Consider the following 18,224-nt stretch of genomic DNA (forward strand, 5'->3'; position numbering starts at 1 on the left):
GGGTCAGATCTTCCTTCCTCTCAAGCAGAAAGGAGCCTGGTCTGGATGTTCATTGTAGTTGGAGGCTGGGACTGGGGCAAAAATTCTTGCCCAAAGCCAGGAGCTTGTGTGGCTGGAACCTCCTGTCATCTCCAGAGTGGAGGACCCAGACTTCTCATCAGGTTAGGGCACAAAGGAAAAAAGAAGGTGTTAAAAAGAAACAGTAGACCCCTAAAGGAAAGCTATGACAAACCCAGACAGTGTATTAAAAAGCAGAGACATCACTTTGCCAAAAAAGGTCTATACAGTCAAAAGCTATGGCTTTTCCCGTAGTATGGATGTGAGAATTGGGCCACAAAGAAGGCTGATCGCTGAAGAATCTCCCCCAGGAATGTCATCTTATACCAGTCTGAGCTTATTTTTGCTTTTAATTTGCTGGCCAGCACCACTGAGGTAATCAGCCATATAGGTTTTTATTATCCCTCAAAGCAAGATAATTCACTCTTTCCATACCCCTTTGGCCTTCTACCCATCTAAGCCTTCCTTTTGGACACCTCTCCACTCCCTAGATGCGATGCTGTCTGATTCAATCACTTAATAAAACCAATTAAACCTTTAAAATTTATTCAATTGTATTTTTGTTATTTAACAGATCAGTGGGGCTTAAACTGAAACAAAAAGCAAAAAAAATGTCTGACTACTCATGACAAAGACAAAGGTGGGAAAGAAAAATATGCATTTACAATTGCTTCTTTTTTGATAAAGAAGCACCAAATCAAGATGCTCAAGAAATGGACTTCCCTGGTGGTCCAGTGGTTAAAACTCTGCCTTCCAGGGCAAGGGGTGTGGGTTCAATCAGTGGGGGAACTAAGATCCCACATGCCACACAGTGTGGCCAGAAATTAAAATTTGTAAAGAAAAAAAATTTCACTAAAGCCTTAAAATGATCTACACTGGTTATCTGGGAGCGGCTGAAGCAAGACCACTTGAGAGGCCAGGACGCCCTGGCATGAGTCTACTTTTGACAGTCTTATCTTACAGGTTTTTGCTAACCTTCCATGATGATTTAAAATTAACTGAGTAATATGCATATACTATATATTTAATAGCCTTTATTTTAATTAACTTACTTTTGCTTTGAACTTTTTAAGTTTAGTTTTTACTTATCTACAGAGGAAACCCTTCTAAGATTTACTCCTTTAAATGCTAACCCTTATAAAAGTTTAAACCATAAAAAATAAGAGTTTCAAATCTCCTTTTAACAAAAGTAACAGGGGGACATCATAGCTTCTTGTAGCTCACTCTGGGAGCTTTTTCAGAAATAAGTAACACGTAATGCATGAGGAATTTGCATGTAATCCATTAAATATACTAGGATTTTCAGTGATTTTATGTATATTTTAAATAGTTTTCCTCATGAATTCATTTGCTTCAGCAGTACTGTAACACTTAGAATTTCAAAGTTCTCTAAGGACAAGCACATACAAAAAACTGACCTACAAATGTAAAAGCCACCTAAGAACTCAAATACACTCCTCTCATATCTTGAGGATCTCTTGCCTAAAAGGAAAGAATATTCTGTTTAGTTCCAGAGTTTTTTGTCTTATTCCCAATGTCTCTCTGTCAACATACACCGAAAGCTTGAGAATCATAAACACTTAAAACAATGTCACAGACTATGAAGGGAAACTAAAGAATTGCAACAGGGCCTTCCCTGGTGATCCAATGGTTCAGGGTTCACCTTCCAATGCAGGTGGTAGAGGTTCAATCCCTGGTCTGGGAGCTGAGATTCCACATGCCTTGGGGCCAAAAACCCAAAACATGAAACAAGCAATGTCAAATTCAATGAAGTCTTTAAGAATGGTCCACATCAAAAAATCTTTAAAAAAACCTGCAACATTCAATATATAAATGTATACAAGGAAAGAAATGTAAATATTTGAATCAGTGAGATTAGCAGCCTATTTCCCTATAATTCAGAAGAAACTGAGATTTCCAGGCTTGAGGTTCAGATCTCCCACTGTGGGAATACAACCCCTGGAGTGTGTCAGAGCTGACTCATTAGGAAAGACTGTGATGCTGGGAAAGATTGAAGGCAGGAGGAGAAAGGGATGACAGAGGATGAGATGGTTAGATGGCATCACGGATCTGATGGACATGAGTTTGAGCAAACTCCCGGAGATGGTGAAGGAGGGAAACCTGGCATGCTGCAGTTCATGGGGTCACAAAGAGTCAGACACAACTGAGCGACTGAATGGAGAGCGTGTCAGTGGTGAGGGTCAGCCACATGAATAGCCACAGAAATGAACTCTGGAGGCTCCAACAAATGCTCCCTTTCCAGACTTCAATTCTTACAAGTGAGAAAACTCTTCACCAGATTCAATGTAAAGTTCTAACATAAATGAACTCGCCAATTCATAAACTCTTGTCCAAGAAGACACAATTCCTGACCTTCACAGACTTTCTCAACACACTCAAATCATGAGTAATTCGTATGTACAGTTACAGTACAAAGTTCAACCTGGTAATCAACAGTTAGGGTCTCAGGGCGTCACTCTGTATCCCCCACCGTCGAAAGTGCATCCCCACCTTTCCAGGGCTGTATCTTCTCGCACTATAAAGGCTCCTTCCATGGTTGGTGAGAGCAGGTAGGACACTTGCAGGGGAAGGCTCCCCAGATAGAACAGTTGGTCCTCTGAGTACTTCCCTTTGTAGGCTCAAGGGAGCCTTAGCTAAGAGCTAAGAGCCCACAGGTCTGGGCTCCCCACTGTCATTATCATGAACTCCATTGATATTTTAAATGACACATACCCAGTGTTTGAATAATCCAACAGAACCATTCAATCCAGTATTTATGTACAAAGAAGGGAGGAAAACTGTAAGGCATTTTTTTCTATTTCAAGAACAAAACACAAATATCTATTCCTTTCAGAAAGTAAATGTCAGTCAATTATCATTTCCATGGCAAGAAACTGTAAATAATAATTGAAGAAAAGAAAAAAAAAGATCTTGAATGTTATTTACAGTCAGTTATGTGACAAAAAAAAGAAAAAATGTAACTAATGGAATGGTATAATGGAATATTTTTTCTGAAATTCACCTCTTTATTCCCCTTTGGAAATATTTTATATTCTCTTTCAAGATCTATTGATTAAATACATTTACAGTTACTAAAGATGGAAACTTAGGACTTCCTTGGTGGTCCAGTGGCTAGGACTGCGCTCTCACTGCAGGGAACCAGGGTTCAATCCTTGGTCGTGGAACTAGACCCTACATGCCACAACTAGGACCCATACAGCTAAAAAAAGGCTTAAAAGTGAATAAGGTCACAAACTCAGGGAGGGACAAGGCTGACCTGGAACTATGATGAAAAGACCGATCACCCAGGAGTCTCCCAAGAGGAACCTCCACCCAAAGGGCTTAAACAAAATAGGATGTCTGTGGCTGGGAAAGCTTGTGGGGTGGAGTAAGGAGGGGACGGCACAAGACTTAAATACAGTGTAGTTCCCGGTGGTTAATTTCTGGTTTCTTCTCATGGAAAACATACACAGACAAAAAACTAAACTTTAAAGAGTCATTCATGGCCCTTGTGGATTAATAATAAACAATTTAAAATACTGCGTAGCTTGAAATGCACCACAGAGGGCAAGTAGTTAATAATGAAGCTATGAACTGAAAAGGGGAAGATGGCGTTTGGGAATATCAGGAAAGATCTGGAAATTTAGCCATTTGTTTCCTGCCCTGGGAAGAGCTGGAGTAGGGAGACAGGGTCGTGGATTTGTGACACTGTTCTTCATACATTTGAAAAGTGAGGGGAAATGAGAGTTCCTCCGCCCCGGGGAGAAAGGAGGGACCCCACAGACCGCTGCTCCTCTAATGCAGGGACCCCGAATACTGAGTCACGATTGTCCCGTTACAACCCTCTCCGTGGACACCACACAACCTGGAGCAGACACAGCCGCAGCGGTGAGCAGAGAGGCCGCCCCGGGTCCCAACTGCCCGCTGAGTCCGTGCACTGCGTGCCGCGCTCAGGGTGGGTGGACTCGGGTCCGCGGGTCCGAAGTTGACCACGGGGAGGCCCAGGTCCCACCATGGCCAGTTCCAGCAGGTCCCTCAGCCCCCTTCTTCCAACACCCGGCTCTCCCAGCTCACCATTTTTTGGTTTCTTGGCTTCCCAGTCATCCACTCCCCGACTGCCGCGGCAAGCGCAGGTCACACTGACAGGATGCCGCGGAGCCACCGGAGCCTTTTAAGGACACAGAGAAGGGGATCTGCTGCGCTGCGGGAGCGAATGGGAACCAGCACGCAGTCCACGCCACCCACGCCCGACACTGGAGCGTGGCCTACAGGCGCTCACACGTACGTAACCAGCGACTCCCCTGATTGGACAGCTCGCAAGGCCCCGCCCTGCCGTGCCTGAGTGACAGCAGGCCGGAGGTCACGTCTTTGCTTGGACCTTGACCTGGCAGGGAGGCCCCTCCATGGTCCCTGCATTGAATCCGATGGCCGCGAGGCCCTCACGGAACTGTGACACTTCTTCCCCAGAACGGACACTGAGATGTGGCCTCACCATGTGTAATAATGAGTCTCGCCCCACTTTTGATCTTTGACCATTTGCTGTGAGAGAGACCCATTCTTCCCTACCTACTCTCCCGCGTTTGGAAGACTGAAAAGCCCCCTTATCCTACCCCATCCTCGGGGGCACTTGGCTCAAGTGGGAGGGTGAACCCCACAATCCTAGACCAGCCATGAAGCTTCAGGGCATGTGTGAAACACAGACCGAGAAACCATGGAAGACCTTTTCAATGTAATTTCTTTCATTCGTTGAAAGGTCAAAGGAGGCAAAACTGAAAGGAAATTGCAGAGTGAAAAATAAAAGATGGTGAAGGTATGGAAGAATAAACAGAGAATCACAACCGCCATCATGTAAGGGGCAGGTTGGTGATGAATGAGGCATGGGAAGGTTGGGGACTCTCTCACCACCGCCCACAGGTCATTTATGAATTTTCATGAAGATTCCAAGGATGTTTCAATTATCACTAAATCTAGCCAGGAAACATTTTGTATATTCTTTTCTAAATATATATGCTGATTTTTTTTTTAATTGAAGGATAATTGCTTTACATGCTGATAGAAATTTTAAGCAGTAATTAAGGTTGGCAACAAAATTTGTATATTACTTTGTCCTATAAAGTGGCAATCTGAGTTTTCACTCATGGTTTTGGCAACAACAATCAGTAAGAAGCCAAGTGTCAACTAAGAAAGGATGGGTTCCCTGAGTTCATCATCATATGTAGTTTTTATAAACAAAGGGTATTGCTATGGAAAGATCTGGAGGATTTATCAATAGAGCAAATAAGTACGGTTTATTAAAGTATATATTGGAGAAGAAAATGGCACCCCACTCCAGTATTCTTGCCTGGAGAATTCCATGACAGAGGAGCCTGGTGGGCTATAGCCCATGGGGTTGCAAGAGTCAGATACAACTTAGGGACTAAACAACAATATTGCAGTATATATAAATACCAAGTTACTCTTTCTATAACCTGCAGAGAAAGGCGGAACATGGACCTCCACCTAAGGGTTGGTTGAATAGTGGAGAGGAGTCTGGCCTGTTTTTTTTTTTAAGGCTGCGCTTAGGGGCATAGGCTATGGTGGCAGATCACATGCAGCCTTTCTTATCACCTTGTACAGATTTGGGGCACAAAGGGAAGAAGGGGTAAGACTTTAAAGTTGTCATCAGTCACATAATAGGAAAAATATATCCTAGTCTCTGACCCTCGTTCCTGGCACAGGGCTCCTAAAACCCTTGTAAATTCCTAAGGGAGGGATTTCCCTGGTGGTCCAGTGGCTAAGACTCCCCACCCCCAGTGCCGGGGGCCTGATTTGATCCCTGGTCAGAGAACTAGATCCTGAATACTGCAACTAAGACCCAGTACAGCCAAATAAATAATTTTTTTAAATTCCTAAGGGATAAGAGCACTAGGACCATCTCTCATTCTATTGAAGTGACTCTGGTTGGGCTCCTGGGTGGCTGCTGGGTGAGGGGCCAGTCACTGGAAAGACCAAGTCATGATCATGAACTTGGAATTTTCAGCCCAACACCCTCCCTCATCCTCCAGAAAGGGGAGGGGGCTGAAAATGAAGTTAACAATTAATCATGCCTACATGAGGAAGCCTCCATAAAATCCCAGTGGTAAGGGGGGATTCAGAGGGCTTCCAGGTTGGTGGTCCATGTACAGGGAGGGTGATGCACCCCAGCTCCAAGGGACTCTCTCAGACTTCACCCTATGTATCACTTCACCTGTATCACTTATCATATCCTTTAATAAACTGGTAAATGTATTAATAACTTCAGTGTGTCTCTGAGTTCTGTGAGCTGCTCTTGCAAACAGAACCCAAGGAGGGGCCTGTGAGAACTTCTGATTTGTAGCCATGTCAGACAGAAGTTGTGAGTAATCTGGGGACCTACTCCTTGTGATTGGCATCTGAAATTGTGTGTGGGGGGCAGTGCTGACAGTTTTGCGAGACTTAGCTCTTAACCTGTAGAATCTGATGCTGTCCCAGGGCAGATAGTGTTAGGATTGAGTTAAGTTGTAGGACACCCCACTGGTGTCACAGAGAATTACTTATTGTGGGGGTAAAACCTTCACATATTTGGTGACTGGAAGTATCAGGACTGAAGAGTTCTGGGTAAAAGTAAAGGAGATGCCTAGGTAGGAAGAACTGGGTTTTCTCCACTCAGGAAGAAGATATCAGCAGTCAAACATTAAAAAATGGAGTTAGAGACCTCTGATCAGCAGATAAGGAGCTTAAAAGGTTACAGTACCATCCTCAACAAACAGACTTTTTATAAAAAGCAAAGAAACTTAAAAATCAATGACTCTTCTTAAATCTATCAAAGGACTGAGGTCACAGGGTGAAGTACTGTCTCCAAAATTGGAAAGAGACTGAAAAATAGCCATTTTGAAATATGCCTACAATATTCTGCACTTTTTAATAAGTCTTGTCCTCAAAAGAATGTATTTCAACTTAGAGAATGAATTTATAGTTCTTGGGAAAAACAGGGAGAAGGGAGTTTAGAATGGATATATACACACTTCTATATTTAAAATGGATAACCAACAAGGACCTGCTGTATAGCACAAGGAACTCTGCTCAGTGTTATGTGGCAGCCTGGATCGGAGGGGAGTTTGAGTGATAATAGATACATGTACATGTATGGGTGAGTCCCTTTGCTGTTCACCTAAAACTATCACAACATTGTTAATCAGTTATATCCCCCCCCCAAAAAAAAATCTATTTCATTAGAGGCTAACCAACTGGGATCCTACCAGTGCCAGAGGGCAGTGCTATGGTGGGAGGCAAAGAGTCAACTGGACTCCCCACTAGTCTTTCTGCGGACCTCTCAGCAAACACCTGGTATGTTTTCCAAAACAACTCCAATTCTCCAACACCAAACACATGGTATGTTTTCCAAAACAACTCCAATTCTCCAACACCAACTGGGTGTCCTGCAGTGCAATTCAAGTCTGACACAAACTAACCAGAATTAACATCAGATTCCACAGTTTATGGGTTGAATCCTATGACAGTACCCACTGTCAGATGCCAGCTGCAAAGTGGGCAGGGGCTGGGCTAAACACATTTCTGCCTGACCCACCACAAATTTAGAGGTTCCCTGGACAACACCTCATCTTTGTTAATTGTCTAGAGCAGCTATCAGAATGAAGACAAGCACTGCTTATTATTACCAGTTTACTTGATTTTTTAAAACTTTTTATTTTGTATTGGGGTTATTGTTCAGTCACTAAATCGTGTCTGACCCTTTTGTGACCCCATGGACTGCAGCCTGCCAGGCTAGAATACTGGAGTGGGCTGCCATTTCCTTCTCCAGGGGATCTTCCTGACCTAGGGATCAGACCTGTGTCTCCTGCATTGGCAGGCGGGCTCTCAGTGGAGCCACCTGGGAAGCCCCTCTATTGGGGTATTTATGTTTGAGTGTGTGTGTGCGCTCCATCATTTCTGACTCTTTTATCAGGAACAGCCACGTGGAAAGGGTGCCCAGGGCAAAGTGGTGGGGGTGGGGGTGGCAGGAGCTTCCATGTTATCTCCACACATGACAGCTTCCTGGCTCACTGATGGGTTCACCAAGTCAGATCTCTCCGAATCCCGAGCTTTAGGGGTTTCCATAGAGTTTTCTTATGTCGACCGCTGGAGGAGGACTCAATCTTCAGCACCTCCTTCCTCTCTTGAGGCTGGGAACTGGGCTGAAAGTTCTTCCTGGTCACTGGTGACCAAACCCCTACCCTGAAGCCATCAAGGGGCCTAGAAACAGTTGCCTTATTACAACATAAGATGCTCTTATTATCAATAGAGGAGGTATGGTTAGATAGCCTTACTGACTCAATGTATATGGATTTGAGCAAACTCCCATAGGTAGCGGAGGACTGGAGCCTGGTGTGTTACAGTCCATGGGGTCACAAAGAGTCAGAAACGACTTAGCGACTAAAAACAACATCACCAGTATCACTCAGAGTCCAAGGGCCTTGGGAAATCTTTGCTAAGGACTGTGGACAAAGACCAAACATTTTTCTTAACACACCAGAGAAGGGCAGAGCCCATGGACACAGGCTCATTAAAATACTCAGACCAGATCATGGGATGATAAAACTTTCCTCTTAGCTACAACAAACCACTACATCAGAAGACATATGTTTAATCATGGTAGGGAACTCAGAAACAATGGTATGTTCCAGAACTTATTTAGAAGTCTCTAAAGGGCTGTGGCACCCCACTCCAGTACTCTTGCTTGGAAAATCCCATGGACGGAGGAGCCTGTTAGGCTGCAATCCATGGGGTCGCTAAGAGTCGGACACGACTGAGTGATTTCATGTTCACTTTTCACTTTCATGCATTGGAGAAGGAAATGGCAACCGACTCCAGTATTCTTGGCTGGAGAATCCCAGGGACGGGGGAGCCTGGTGGGCTGCCATCTATGGGGTCACACAGAGTCGGACATGACTGAAGTGACTTAGCATAGCATAGCAAAGGGCTGCAATGCAGGAGACCTGGGTTAAATCCCTTGGTTGGGAAGATCCCCTGGAGGAGGGCATGGCAACCCACTCCAGTATTCTTGCCTGGAGAATCCCATGGACAGAGGAGCCTGGTGGGCTACAGTCCATGGGGTTGCAAAGAGTCAGACACAACTGAGTGACTAACACAGTATCCCCAAGGTAGATAGGGGAGACAAAAACAAGGACAACTGAGGATATTTTACCTCTGACAGTGACAACAAATAGTCAACAGAACTTAAGTTTAGACAAATAAACATCAAACCTGACATTAAAGGCCTATTTACCTCAGTTCCTTTTCACAGTACAACCTGTCCAGTATTGGCCAAAAAAATTCAAAGGCACAAGAAAAGATTAAAAAAACACATCTTCAGGAGATAGTTTAGACGTCTCTTTATAGGAAAATGCCCTCAGCAGGATGTCCCTTTCCTTGTCATTTCAGCAAAGCTATAATGGAACTAACTTTTAAACGAGGCACCTACATGCCCTACTCATCTCCCGCCCAAGCACATCTTTCCAATATTTAATCACACAAAACCTTGACTAGTTTGTCAGTTCTTTCTGTAAATCAAAGAAGCAGGTCAAGAGGGAGGAGATGTATGTATACTTATAGCTGATTCATGTTGCTTAGCAGAAACCAACACAACATTGTAAAGCAATTATCCTCCAATTAAAAATAAAATTTTTAAAAAGTAGAAATGAATAAATAGAATAAGAAGTTAACAGATGACCATATATCATCCATAGATTCCCTTTCAGGAACCTCACAAACAAACTGTGTGGCCAAATTGTGTGATTTACGTCTAGAGGAAGAACACAAGTCAATGAGACAGCATGTAGTGGTGAAAAGGGACAACTCTGATCCTCAGCTGTTGCAAGGAAAAGCCAACTCTGACTCTATGATGGAAATGGTTTCTTTGACTTGCTTTTCCTTGCTGTTGTTACTATAATCATACATAATGGCCTGCTTCAAAGGACCCTGACACTTTGTATGCATGGATTAGTCACTCAGTCATGGCTGATGCTTTGTGACCCAGTGGACTGTAGCCCACCAGAATCCTCTGTCCATGAGATTCTCCAGGCAAGAATATTGGAGTTGACTGCTATTTCCTCCTCCAGGGGATCTTCCAGACGCAGAGACTGAACCCAGGTCTCCCACATTGTAGGAGGATTCTCTACCAACTGAGCTACCCGGAAGTCCGACTGTTAAACTATAGTGCTTGTGTGTAGCTAACAGGTATATAATCTCACTCTGCCCACCTGTGAATGGCTGCAACAAAAAGAAAAAATTAACACACCCCTTCCAAAGGCTGGACCTTCCTGGAGATGTTTTGCAAGACTTGTTCAGTCGCTCAGTCGTGTCCGACTCTTTGCAACCCCATGGACTGCAGCATGCCAGGGTTCTCTGTCTTTCACCATCTCTCAGAGCTTGCTCACACTCATGTCTATTGAGACAGTGATGCCATCCAACCATCTCATCCTCTGTCATGCCCTTCTCCTTCTGTTCTCAACCCTTCCCAGCATCAGGGTCTTTTCCAATGAGTTAGCTCTTCACATCAGGTGGCCAAAGTATTGGAGATTCTGCTTCAGCATCAGTCCTTCTGATGAACACTCAGGACTGATCTCCTTTAGGATGGACAGGTTGGATCTCCTTGCAGTCCAAGGGACTCTGAAGAGTCTTCTCCAACACCACAGTTCAAAAGCATCAATTCTGCAGCACTTGGCTTTCTTTATGGTCCAACTCACATCCATACATGACTACTGGAAAAACCATAGCTTTGACTATACAGACCTTTGTCGGTAAAGTAATGTCTCTGTTTTTTAATATGCTGTCTAGGTTGGTCATAGCTTTTCTTCCAAGAAACAAGTGTCTTTTAATTTCATGGCTGCAGTTACCATCTGCAGTGATTTTGGAGCCTCCCCCCCCCCCCCACATAAAGTCTGTCACTGTTTCCATTGTGTCCCCATCTATTTTCCATGAAGTGCTGGGACTGAATGCATGATCTCAGTTTTTTGAATGTTGAGTTTTAGGCCAATTTTTTCACCCTCCTCTTTCACGTTCATCCAGAAGCTCTTTAGTTCTTCTTTGCTTTCTGCCATAAGGGTGGTGTTATCTGCATATCTGAGGTTATTGATATTTCTCCCGGCAATCTTGATTCCAGCTTGTGCTTCATCCAGTCCAGTATTTCCCGTGATGTACTCTGTATATAAGTTGAATACAGTTTTGACATACTCCTTTCCCAGTTTGGAACCAGTCCATTGTTCCATGTCTGGTTCTATCTGTTGTTTTTTGACCTGCATACAGGTTTCTCAGGAGGCAGGTCAGGTGGTCTGGTATTTCCATTTCTTGAACAATTTTCCACAGTTTATTGTGATCCACACAGTCAAAGGCTGTGGCATAGTCAATAAAGCAGAAATAGATGTTTTTCTGGAACTCTCTTGCTTTTTCGATGATCCAGCAGATGTTGGCAATTTGATCTCTGGTTCCTCTGCCTTTTCTAAAACCAGCTTGAACATCTGGAAGTTCACAGTTCACATATTGCTGAAGCCTGGCTTGGAGAATTTTGAGCATTACTTTACTAGCGTGTGAGATGAGTGCAATTGTGCGGTGATTTGAGCATTCTTTGGCATTACTTTTCTTTGGGATTGGAATGAAAATTGACCTTTTCCAGTCCTGTGGCCACTGCTGAGTTTTCCAAATTTGCTGGCATACTGAGTGCAGCACTTTCACAGCTGCAGGGAACATCAACAAAAGACACTGGCTTCCCTCGTAGCTCAGTCGGTAAAGAATCTGCCTGCAATTCAGGAGACCCCAGTTCGATTCCTGGGTTGGGAAGATCCGTTGGAGAAGGAAATGGCAACCCACTCAAATATTCTTGCCTGGAGAATCCCATGGACAGAGGAGCCTGGCAGGCTACAGTCCATGAGGTCACAAGAAAAGACATAATATGTGCATCATGAAAATCCCATAAGGAGAAGAGAGGGAGAATAGTAGAAAGCTTATTTAAAGAAATAACAATTGGGACTTCCTTGGTGGTCCAGTACTTAAGAACTCTGACCTCCCCACACAAGGGCCCTGGTTCGATTGCTGGTCAGGTAACTAGATCCTGCATGCTGAAGCTAAAGAGCTTACATGCTAATTAAAGATCCCACCAACCACAACTGGGACCTAGCACAGCCAAAAGAAAAAGTATTACAAATCTTTTTTTAAAAGATGAAAAGCATTATATGATCACCTCAATAGATGCAGAAATAGAATTTGACAAAATTTAACATCCTTTCATGATAAAAACTCAACAAATTAGGCACAGAATGAATACACTTCAACATGATAAAAGTCACACATGACAAGCCTACAAGTAACATTGAACTGAATGGTGAAAAGTGACCTCTTCCAAAACTATGGTACCTAGAAAGGGACTGGAGGAGGGGAGGGAGCCCTTTCCTACAGGAAGGCTGAGCCAGAGGCTCAGGTTTGGCTTCATTGTATTTCAAGAGGGTCTTATTATCAGGGGCTTCCCTGGAGGCTTAGTGGTGAAGAATCTGCCTGCTAATGCAGGGGACATGGGTTTGATCCCAGGTCCTAGAAGATCCCATGTGCCACGGAGCAGCTAAGTCCATGCTCCTCAATACTGAGCCTGCGCTCTAGAGCCTGTGCTCTGCAACAAGAGAAGCCACCACAATGAGAAGCCCATGCATCATAAGAGAGAGTAGCCCCTGCTCGCTGCAACTAGAGAAAAGCCTGCCCGGCAACAAAGACCCAGCACAGCCCCAAAAAACAAACTTCATTAAGAAAAAAAAAAGAATATGTTGCCTTCCAAACATCAAAACAACCTAGGAGTTGCTGTGGGTGCAGAGAGGGACCATTGTTATTTTTTTCATAGTCAGGGAGGAAGGAGCCCCTTGTTTATTTACCACATCATTTTCAGGAATTTAACCAAGGGGTCAGGGCCTTACTTATGGATGGGCTAATGACCCATGCACTTTCCATGAGCAACTTTTTTCAGTATCTGCAATGTCCTGAATGTCAAATGAACGTCCTCAGAGGAGAATGTCATCAATGTCATGTCATACCTGTGCTCTTGGAGCCAAGAGGATGCAGCTCACATCCTGCCTGCAGAGCCCGTGTGCAGTGGCAACGGTGCTGAGGTTCCCAAAGCTAACCCGGTCAAGGTGTGTCACGTCCCTTCAGAGGTGAGGGCCAAGGGCAGCAAAGCAGCTGTTGAAATAGGCACCAAACACAACAAATTTATCCGAATCTGTGAGAGCAGGGTACCTGCCAGCTGTTGACGGGATGGAGTTGGTAATTTCCACAATGCTGGGGACTAAGTACAGAGGTTCATTTGGTGTGACCACAACCTCACGTGTTCGGTAATCCACTATCAGGGGTCATTCAGTCTTTTTAGATTTAAGAACAGGCCAAACTCAGCTGTGAAAAGGAGAAGTACAGGGAGCAATCACCTCTTTGCTAAATAATTTTTGTGGGGACTTCCCTGGCGGCCCAGTGGTTAAGAATCTGCATTTCCACTTCAGGGGGCACAGGTTCGATCCCTGGGCGAGGAACTAACATCCTGTGTGCTATGTGGTGTGGCCAAAAAAAATTTTTTTTTGTAATGGTCTTCCATCCTTCAAGGCCCTGTTTAATTTTCATTGGCCCATATGATGTAATTTAGGCTTCCTCGATGGCTCAGCGGGGAAAGAATCTCCCTGCAATGTAGGAATAAAGGAGACTCAGGTTTGATCCCTGGGCTGGGAAGATCCCTTGCAAAAAGAAATGGCAACCCACTCCAGTATTCTTGCCTGAAAAATCCCGTGGACAGAGGAGCCTCGCAGGCTACAGTCCATGGGGTCACAAAGAGTCGGATACAACTGAGCATGAGCACAATAATGCAATTTACCTAGGGGGGTAGACTGTGGGGTCCTACTTTGTCAAGCCAATTTGCAATTAGCAAAAAGTATTTAATTTTAATTTTGACTCACTGGTACAGAGCTTTCCTGTTTACTATAGAGTACTTTAGGAAAATCGATCCTCTGACCATGGGAGAATTTGGGCAAGAGAAGAGTTGGCTGACAATCATTAAAGATATGCCTATTCAGTAATTCCTCTAAGATTATGGGGAGTTCCTTGCTTAAGTTTGTTGTTGTTTAGTTGCTCAGTTGTGTCTCTTTTTTGACCCCATGGACTGTAGCCTGCCTGCTCCTCTGTCCATGGAATTTTCCAGGCAAGAATACTGGAGTGGCTTGCCATTTCCTTCTCCAGGGATCTTCCCAACAGGGACCAAACCCGCAATCTCCTGCACTGGCAGGCGGATTCTTTACCACTGAGCCACCAAGGAAAGCCCTGCTTAAGTTTACTGGGATTCTAATATAATTGGAAACCCAGCACTGATTATTTGCATGAAGGTTTGTGAATCAATGCAACACAGCAGATGACCAAATTAATTCAGAAGCTCTGCTGTAGGGGCCCAGAAACCAAAAAGTACCCCTTTATCATCTGGGTTGTTTAAAGTCTTTTAGTGTATTTTAGACTTCCAGTTGGGTCCAATTGTGGACCCTTGTTTCTATATTCTTCCTTTGTTTCCTCTCTCCTGTCCATCCCTGTGTTGTTTTTTTAGTCACTGAACATATTCCAGGGGAGATAGTGACCTCTCCACTGTGGTATTTATAAGATTTTCCCTACTGAGGGCCTCACGTATGTGCCAGCAGGAATAGGGGTCTCATTCATGACAACTGTTGCTGTGTGGTTTAAAGTAAGTTTAAACTAACTTGAGGTTTAAAGTCAGTCTGAACTAACCCCTTGGCTGTGCTACATGTTGCCCCTGTACCTCTGAGGGTCAGGAGCTTTGCTGCAGTAGAGGCGGGGGCAGAGAAACTTAAGAGGAACTTTAGGGTGCAAGTGAGCCCTCTGTGTTAGGGGAGTACGGTTTTAGCCTGCCAACTACTGTCTGTTGCCTTTCCCCTCTCTTCTCTCTCTCTCTCTCAAATTTTTGGCCACACTGGTGCTAGTGGTAAAGAACCCCCCTGCCAATGCAGGAGATGGGGTTCAATCCCTGGATTGGGAAGATCCCCTGGAGGAGGGCATGGCAACCCACTCCAGAATTCTTGCCTGGAGAATCCCATGGACAGGGGAGCCTGGTGGGCCACAGTCCACAGTGTCCCAAAGAGTCGGACATGACTGAAGCAATGTAGCATGGTACAGCATGTGGGATCTTAGTTCCCCAACCAGGGGTTGATCCTGCACCCGATGCAGTGGAAGCTGGGAGTCTTAACCACTGGACCACTTGGGAAGTCCCTCTCTCTTTTCAAATGACTGTTCTTTCAGGAGCAACACTCCTTGAAACCACCTCCTGCACAGCATAGAGTCCCTCTCTCCCACCCCGCACTGGGGTATATCAGGGCCAGCCAACCCTGCCTCTGTCACAGCTTCACTCTAACACACAGATAGATCCCGGCAAAGATATCGACCCAGGACTAATTCGATGAGAGCCCAATTCCATACTTTGTTGTTTAGTCGCTAAGTCATGTCCGACTCTTTTGCAACTGCCATTTCCATGGGATTTCCCAGGCAAGGATACTGGACTTGGTTGCCATTTCCTTCTTCAGGGGAGCTTCCCAATCCAGGATCAAACCCAAGTCTCCTGCATGGGCAGGTGGGTTCTGGCAGCCACCAGGGAAGCCCAATGCGATACTACTGCTCCCCAAAGCCAAGGAATTGAAACTGCCACTCTCATCTGCTGAACCTAAGACTGAGGCCTGGTGGGGTCAACAACAGAACACAAGGCAGCACAGCAGCCAGCACAAGCTCACCAGCACCGAGCAGCCCCCAGCACCAGCTGTCAACAAAACGCAGAGCAGGTGAGCAAGTCAGAGCAAGAGAAGACAGACCTCCAGGGGTGCATCATGCCTGGCCATGCTGCTCATGGTGCCAACTGTCATCGTCACCTACAGTGGTCTGGTTCCCACGTTGAGACTGATGCTGGTGTGTCATGCAAACACACACACTCAAGGAGGAAAAAGTCTATGACTGGGACTTCCCTGCTGGTCCAGTGGTTAAGACCCTGTGCTCCCAATGCAGGGGGCACAGGTTCGATCCATGGTCAGGGAACTAAGATCCTGCATGCCACACGGTGAGGCCAAAAAAAAAAAAACACCACATATAAAGAAAGCCGGATTTTCCTGATGGTCCAGTGGTTAAGAATCCTCCTGCCAATGCAGGGGACACGGGTTCCATCCCTGATTTGGAAAGACTCCATATGCCACAGGACCACAGCTACTGAGCCCATGACCCCTAGAGCCTGGGCTCTGCAACAAGAGAAGCCACCGCAATGAGAAACCTGTGCACAGCAACTAGAGAGTAGCCCCCACTTGCTACAACTAGAGAAAGCCTGCATGCAGCAATGAAGACCCAGTGTAGCTGAAAATAAATAAATTTTTAAAAAGCCTATAACCCACATAATTGAGGTCTTAGGGGGTAGGTAGGGCTGGCCTTTCAAGTAGCGCTGAAATGGCTTCAGCAAGCAAGGAAAGGGGGCCTGGCCTGGGTTTTGATCATGGCTAGGGGGTGTTAGAGAAAAAACCATTCAATGACAGAAACAGGATAAAGTGGATTTCATCCAGAACCGTTGGGACAGGTATGGAGACCGATGGGCTGAGATTTCACAGCAGATGGGAAATGAGACTGTGCTCAGCTCTGAACACAGCATATTGAAGCGGGAAATCATGGCCAGAGAGCAAGGTTCGGGGTCAGTGGATAGAAACTTACTTGAAGGAAAAACAGGGCTTAGTGGGTCTGGATACACTGACCTCACAGGATTCTTACTGAAGTTAGGTCAGGGTGAGCACACATCACCTGAGGGGTGGCGGTGGGGCACAGGAACCCAATTGGACACAGAAAATGATCAGATATGAGGAATTGGGGAGCTCTGGGTTAACTGACTTATTAGTGGGGTTTCTGGACTTGCTAAGGAACTACTTATTAGCTAAAACTAGATTTCGCAAGGAACTACACAGATAGGCCCAGGGTAAGGTTCAGGGTCAGAATATTCTTTGGTCAAGCAAAGAATCTTGGGGTGGGGCCAGGACAAGGGTTCTGCATACAGACAGGGGCTTGTGTGGCTGAAGCATGAAGCTAATGCCAGAGGACTACAGACTTTGTCATCAGCTTGTTCAGGGGTGGACACAGCAGGAAGAGAGAGGGGTAAGGCATAAGCTGTCAGCAAACCTCAAAGAAATGTGGAGTCTGAAGAGACACAGAGAACAGACCTGTGTTTGCCAAGAGGGAGGGGCTGTGGCGGAGAGAGGGATTGGGAGTCTGGGATTAGCAGATGCAAACTATTATACATAGCACTGGTTCCCAACCTTTTTGGCACGAGATTGATTTTGTGGGAGACAATTTTTCCATGCACTGGGGTGGTGGTGAGGGGATGGTTTTGGGATGACTCAAGCCCATTACATTTATTGGACACTTTTCTATTATTACTACATCAGCTTCACCTCAGATCATTAGGCCCGGAGGCTGGGGACCCCTGATATATAGAATGGCTAAACAATAAAGTTCTACTATATTAACACAGGGAAATATATCCAATATCCTGGGATAAACCATAGTGAAAATGAATATATATATATATACACACACACATATAACTGAGTCACTTCGCTATACAGCAGAAATTAACAACATTGTAAATCAACTGTATTTCAAAAAATTTTTAAAAATATGGAGTCTGACCACTCCTTACAAGGACAAAATGGGTATGAAAAATATGCATTCACAATGCCTTGTTTTTATGTGAGGAAACACTAACAGGAAGCTCAAGAAATGATCAGAACTGTGTATCTGCAGTGGCTGGAGTAACAGAGATGCACGGGGCCAGGATAGGTGGGCAGTTACTTTGCTTAAGTTAGGCTTTGTATCTTGCAGGTTTATTGAAAATAAGCAGAGAAAAAGATATATACCATGTTTTACTATTTCATAACCTGTCTTTAATTTTTGTATCAAACCAGTCAATCCTAAAGGAAATCAACCCTGAATATTCATTGGAAGGAGTGTTGCTGAAGCTGAACTTCCGATACTTTGGCCACCTGATGCAAAGAGCTGACTCACTGGAAAAGACCCTGATGCTGGGAAAGACTGAGGGCAAAAGGAGAAGAGGGCAGCAGAGGATGAGA

At 44.9% G+C, this 18,224-nt stretch overlaps 1 protein-coding gene across 5 annotated transcripts in view; it reads right to left on the minus strand.

Annotated features, from left to right (window-relative positions):
• Nucleotides 1–18,224, minus strand: part of LOC102265059 (zinc finger protein 791-like) — a 75,954-nt gene that overhangs the window by 22,252 nt on the left and 35,478 nt on the right. For 2 of the 5 annotated variants that reach the window (XM_070373604.1, XM_070373605.1), the window contains one exon: nt 13,128–13,272. The exons of 1 other annotated variant lie outside the window; for it this stretch is intronic. Coding sequence is in view for 1 of the 4 variants with exons in the window: in XM_070373602.1 (XP_070229703.1) it covers nt 4,132–4,161 (30 nt within the window). In the remaining 3 variants the exon portion in view is untranslated. Of the gene's footprint in view, nt 1–4,131; nt 4,341–13,127; nt 13,273–18,224 lie in introns of those variants that run through there. 2 more of the 5 variants (XM_070373602.1, XM_070373606.1) reach the window with 2 other exon arrangements.

Source organism: Bos mutus, chromosome 7 (assembly GCF_027580195.1).
Source record: "Bos mutus isolate GX-2022 chromosome 7, NWIPB_WYAK_1.1, whole genome shotgun sequence".
Classification (NCBI taxonomy): domain Eukaryota; kingdom Metazoa; phylum Chordata; class Mammalia; order Artiodactyla; family Bovidae; genus Bos; species Bos mutus.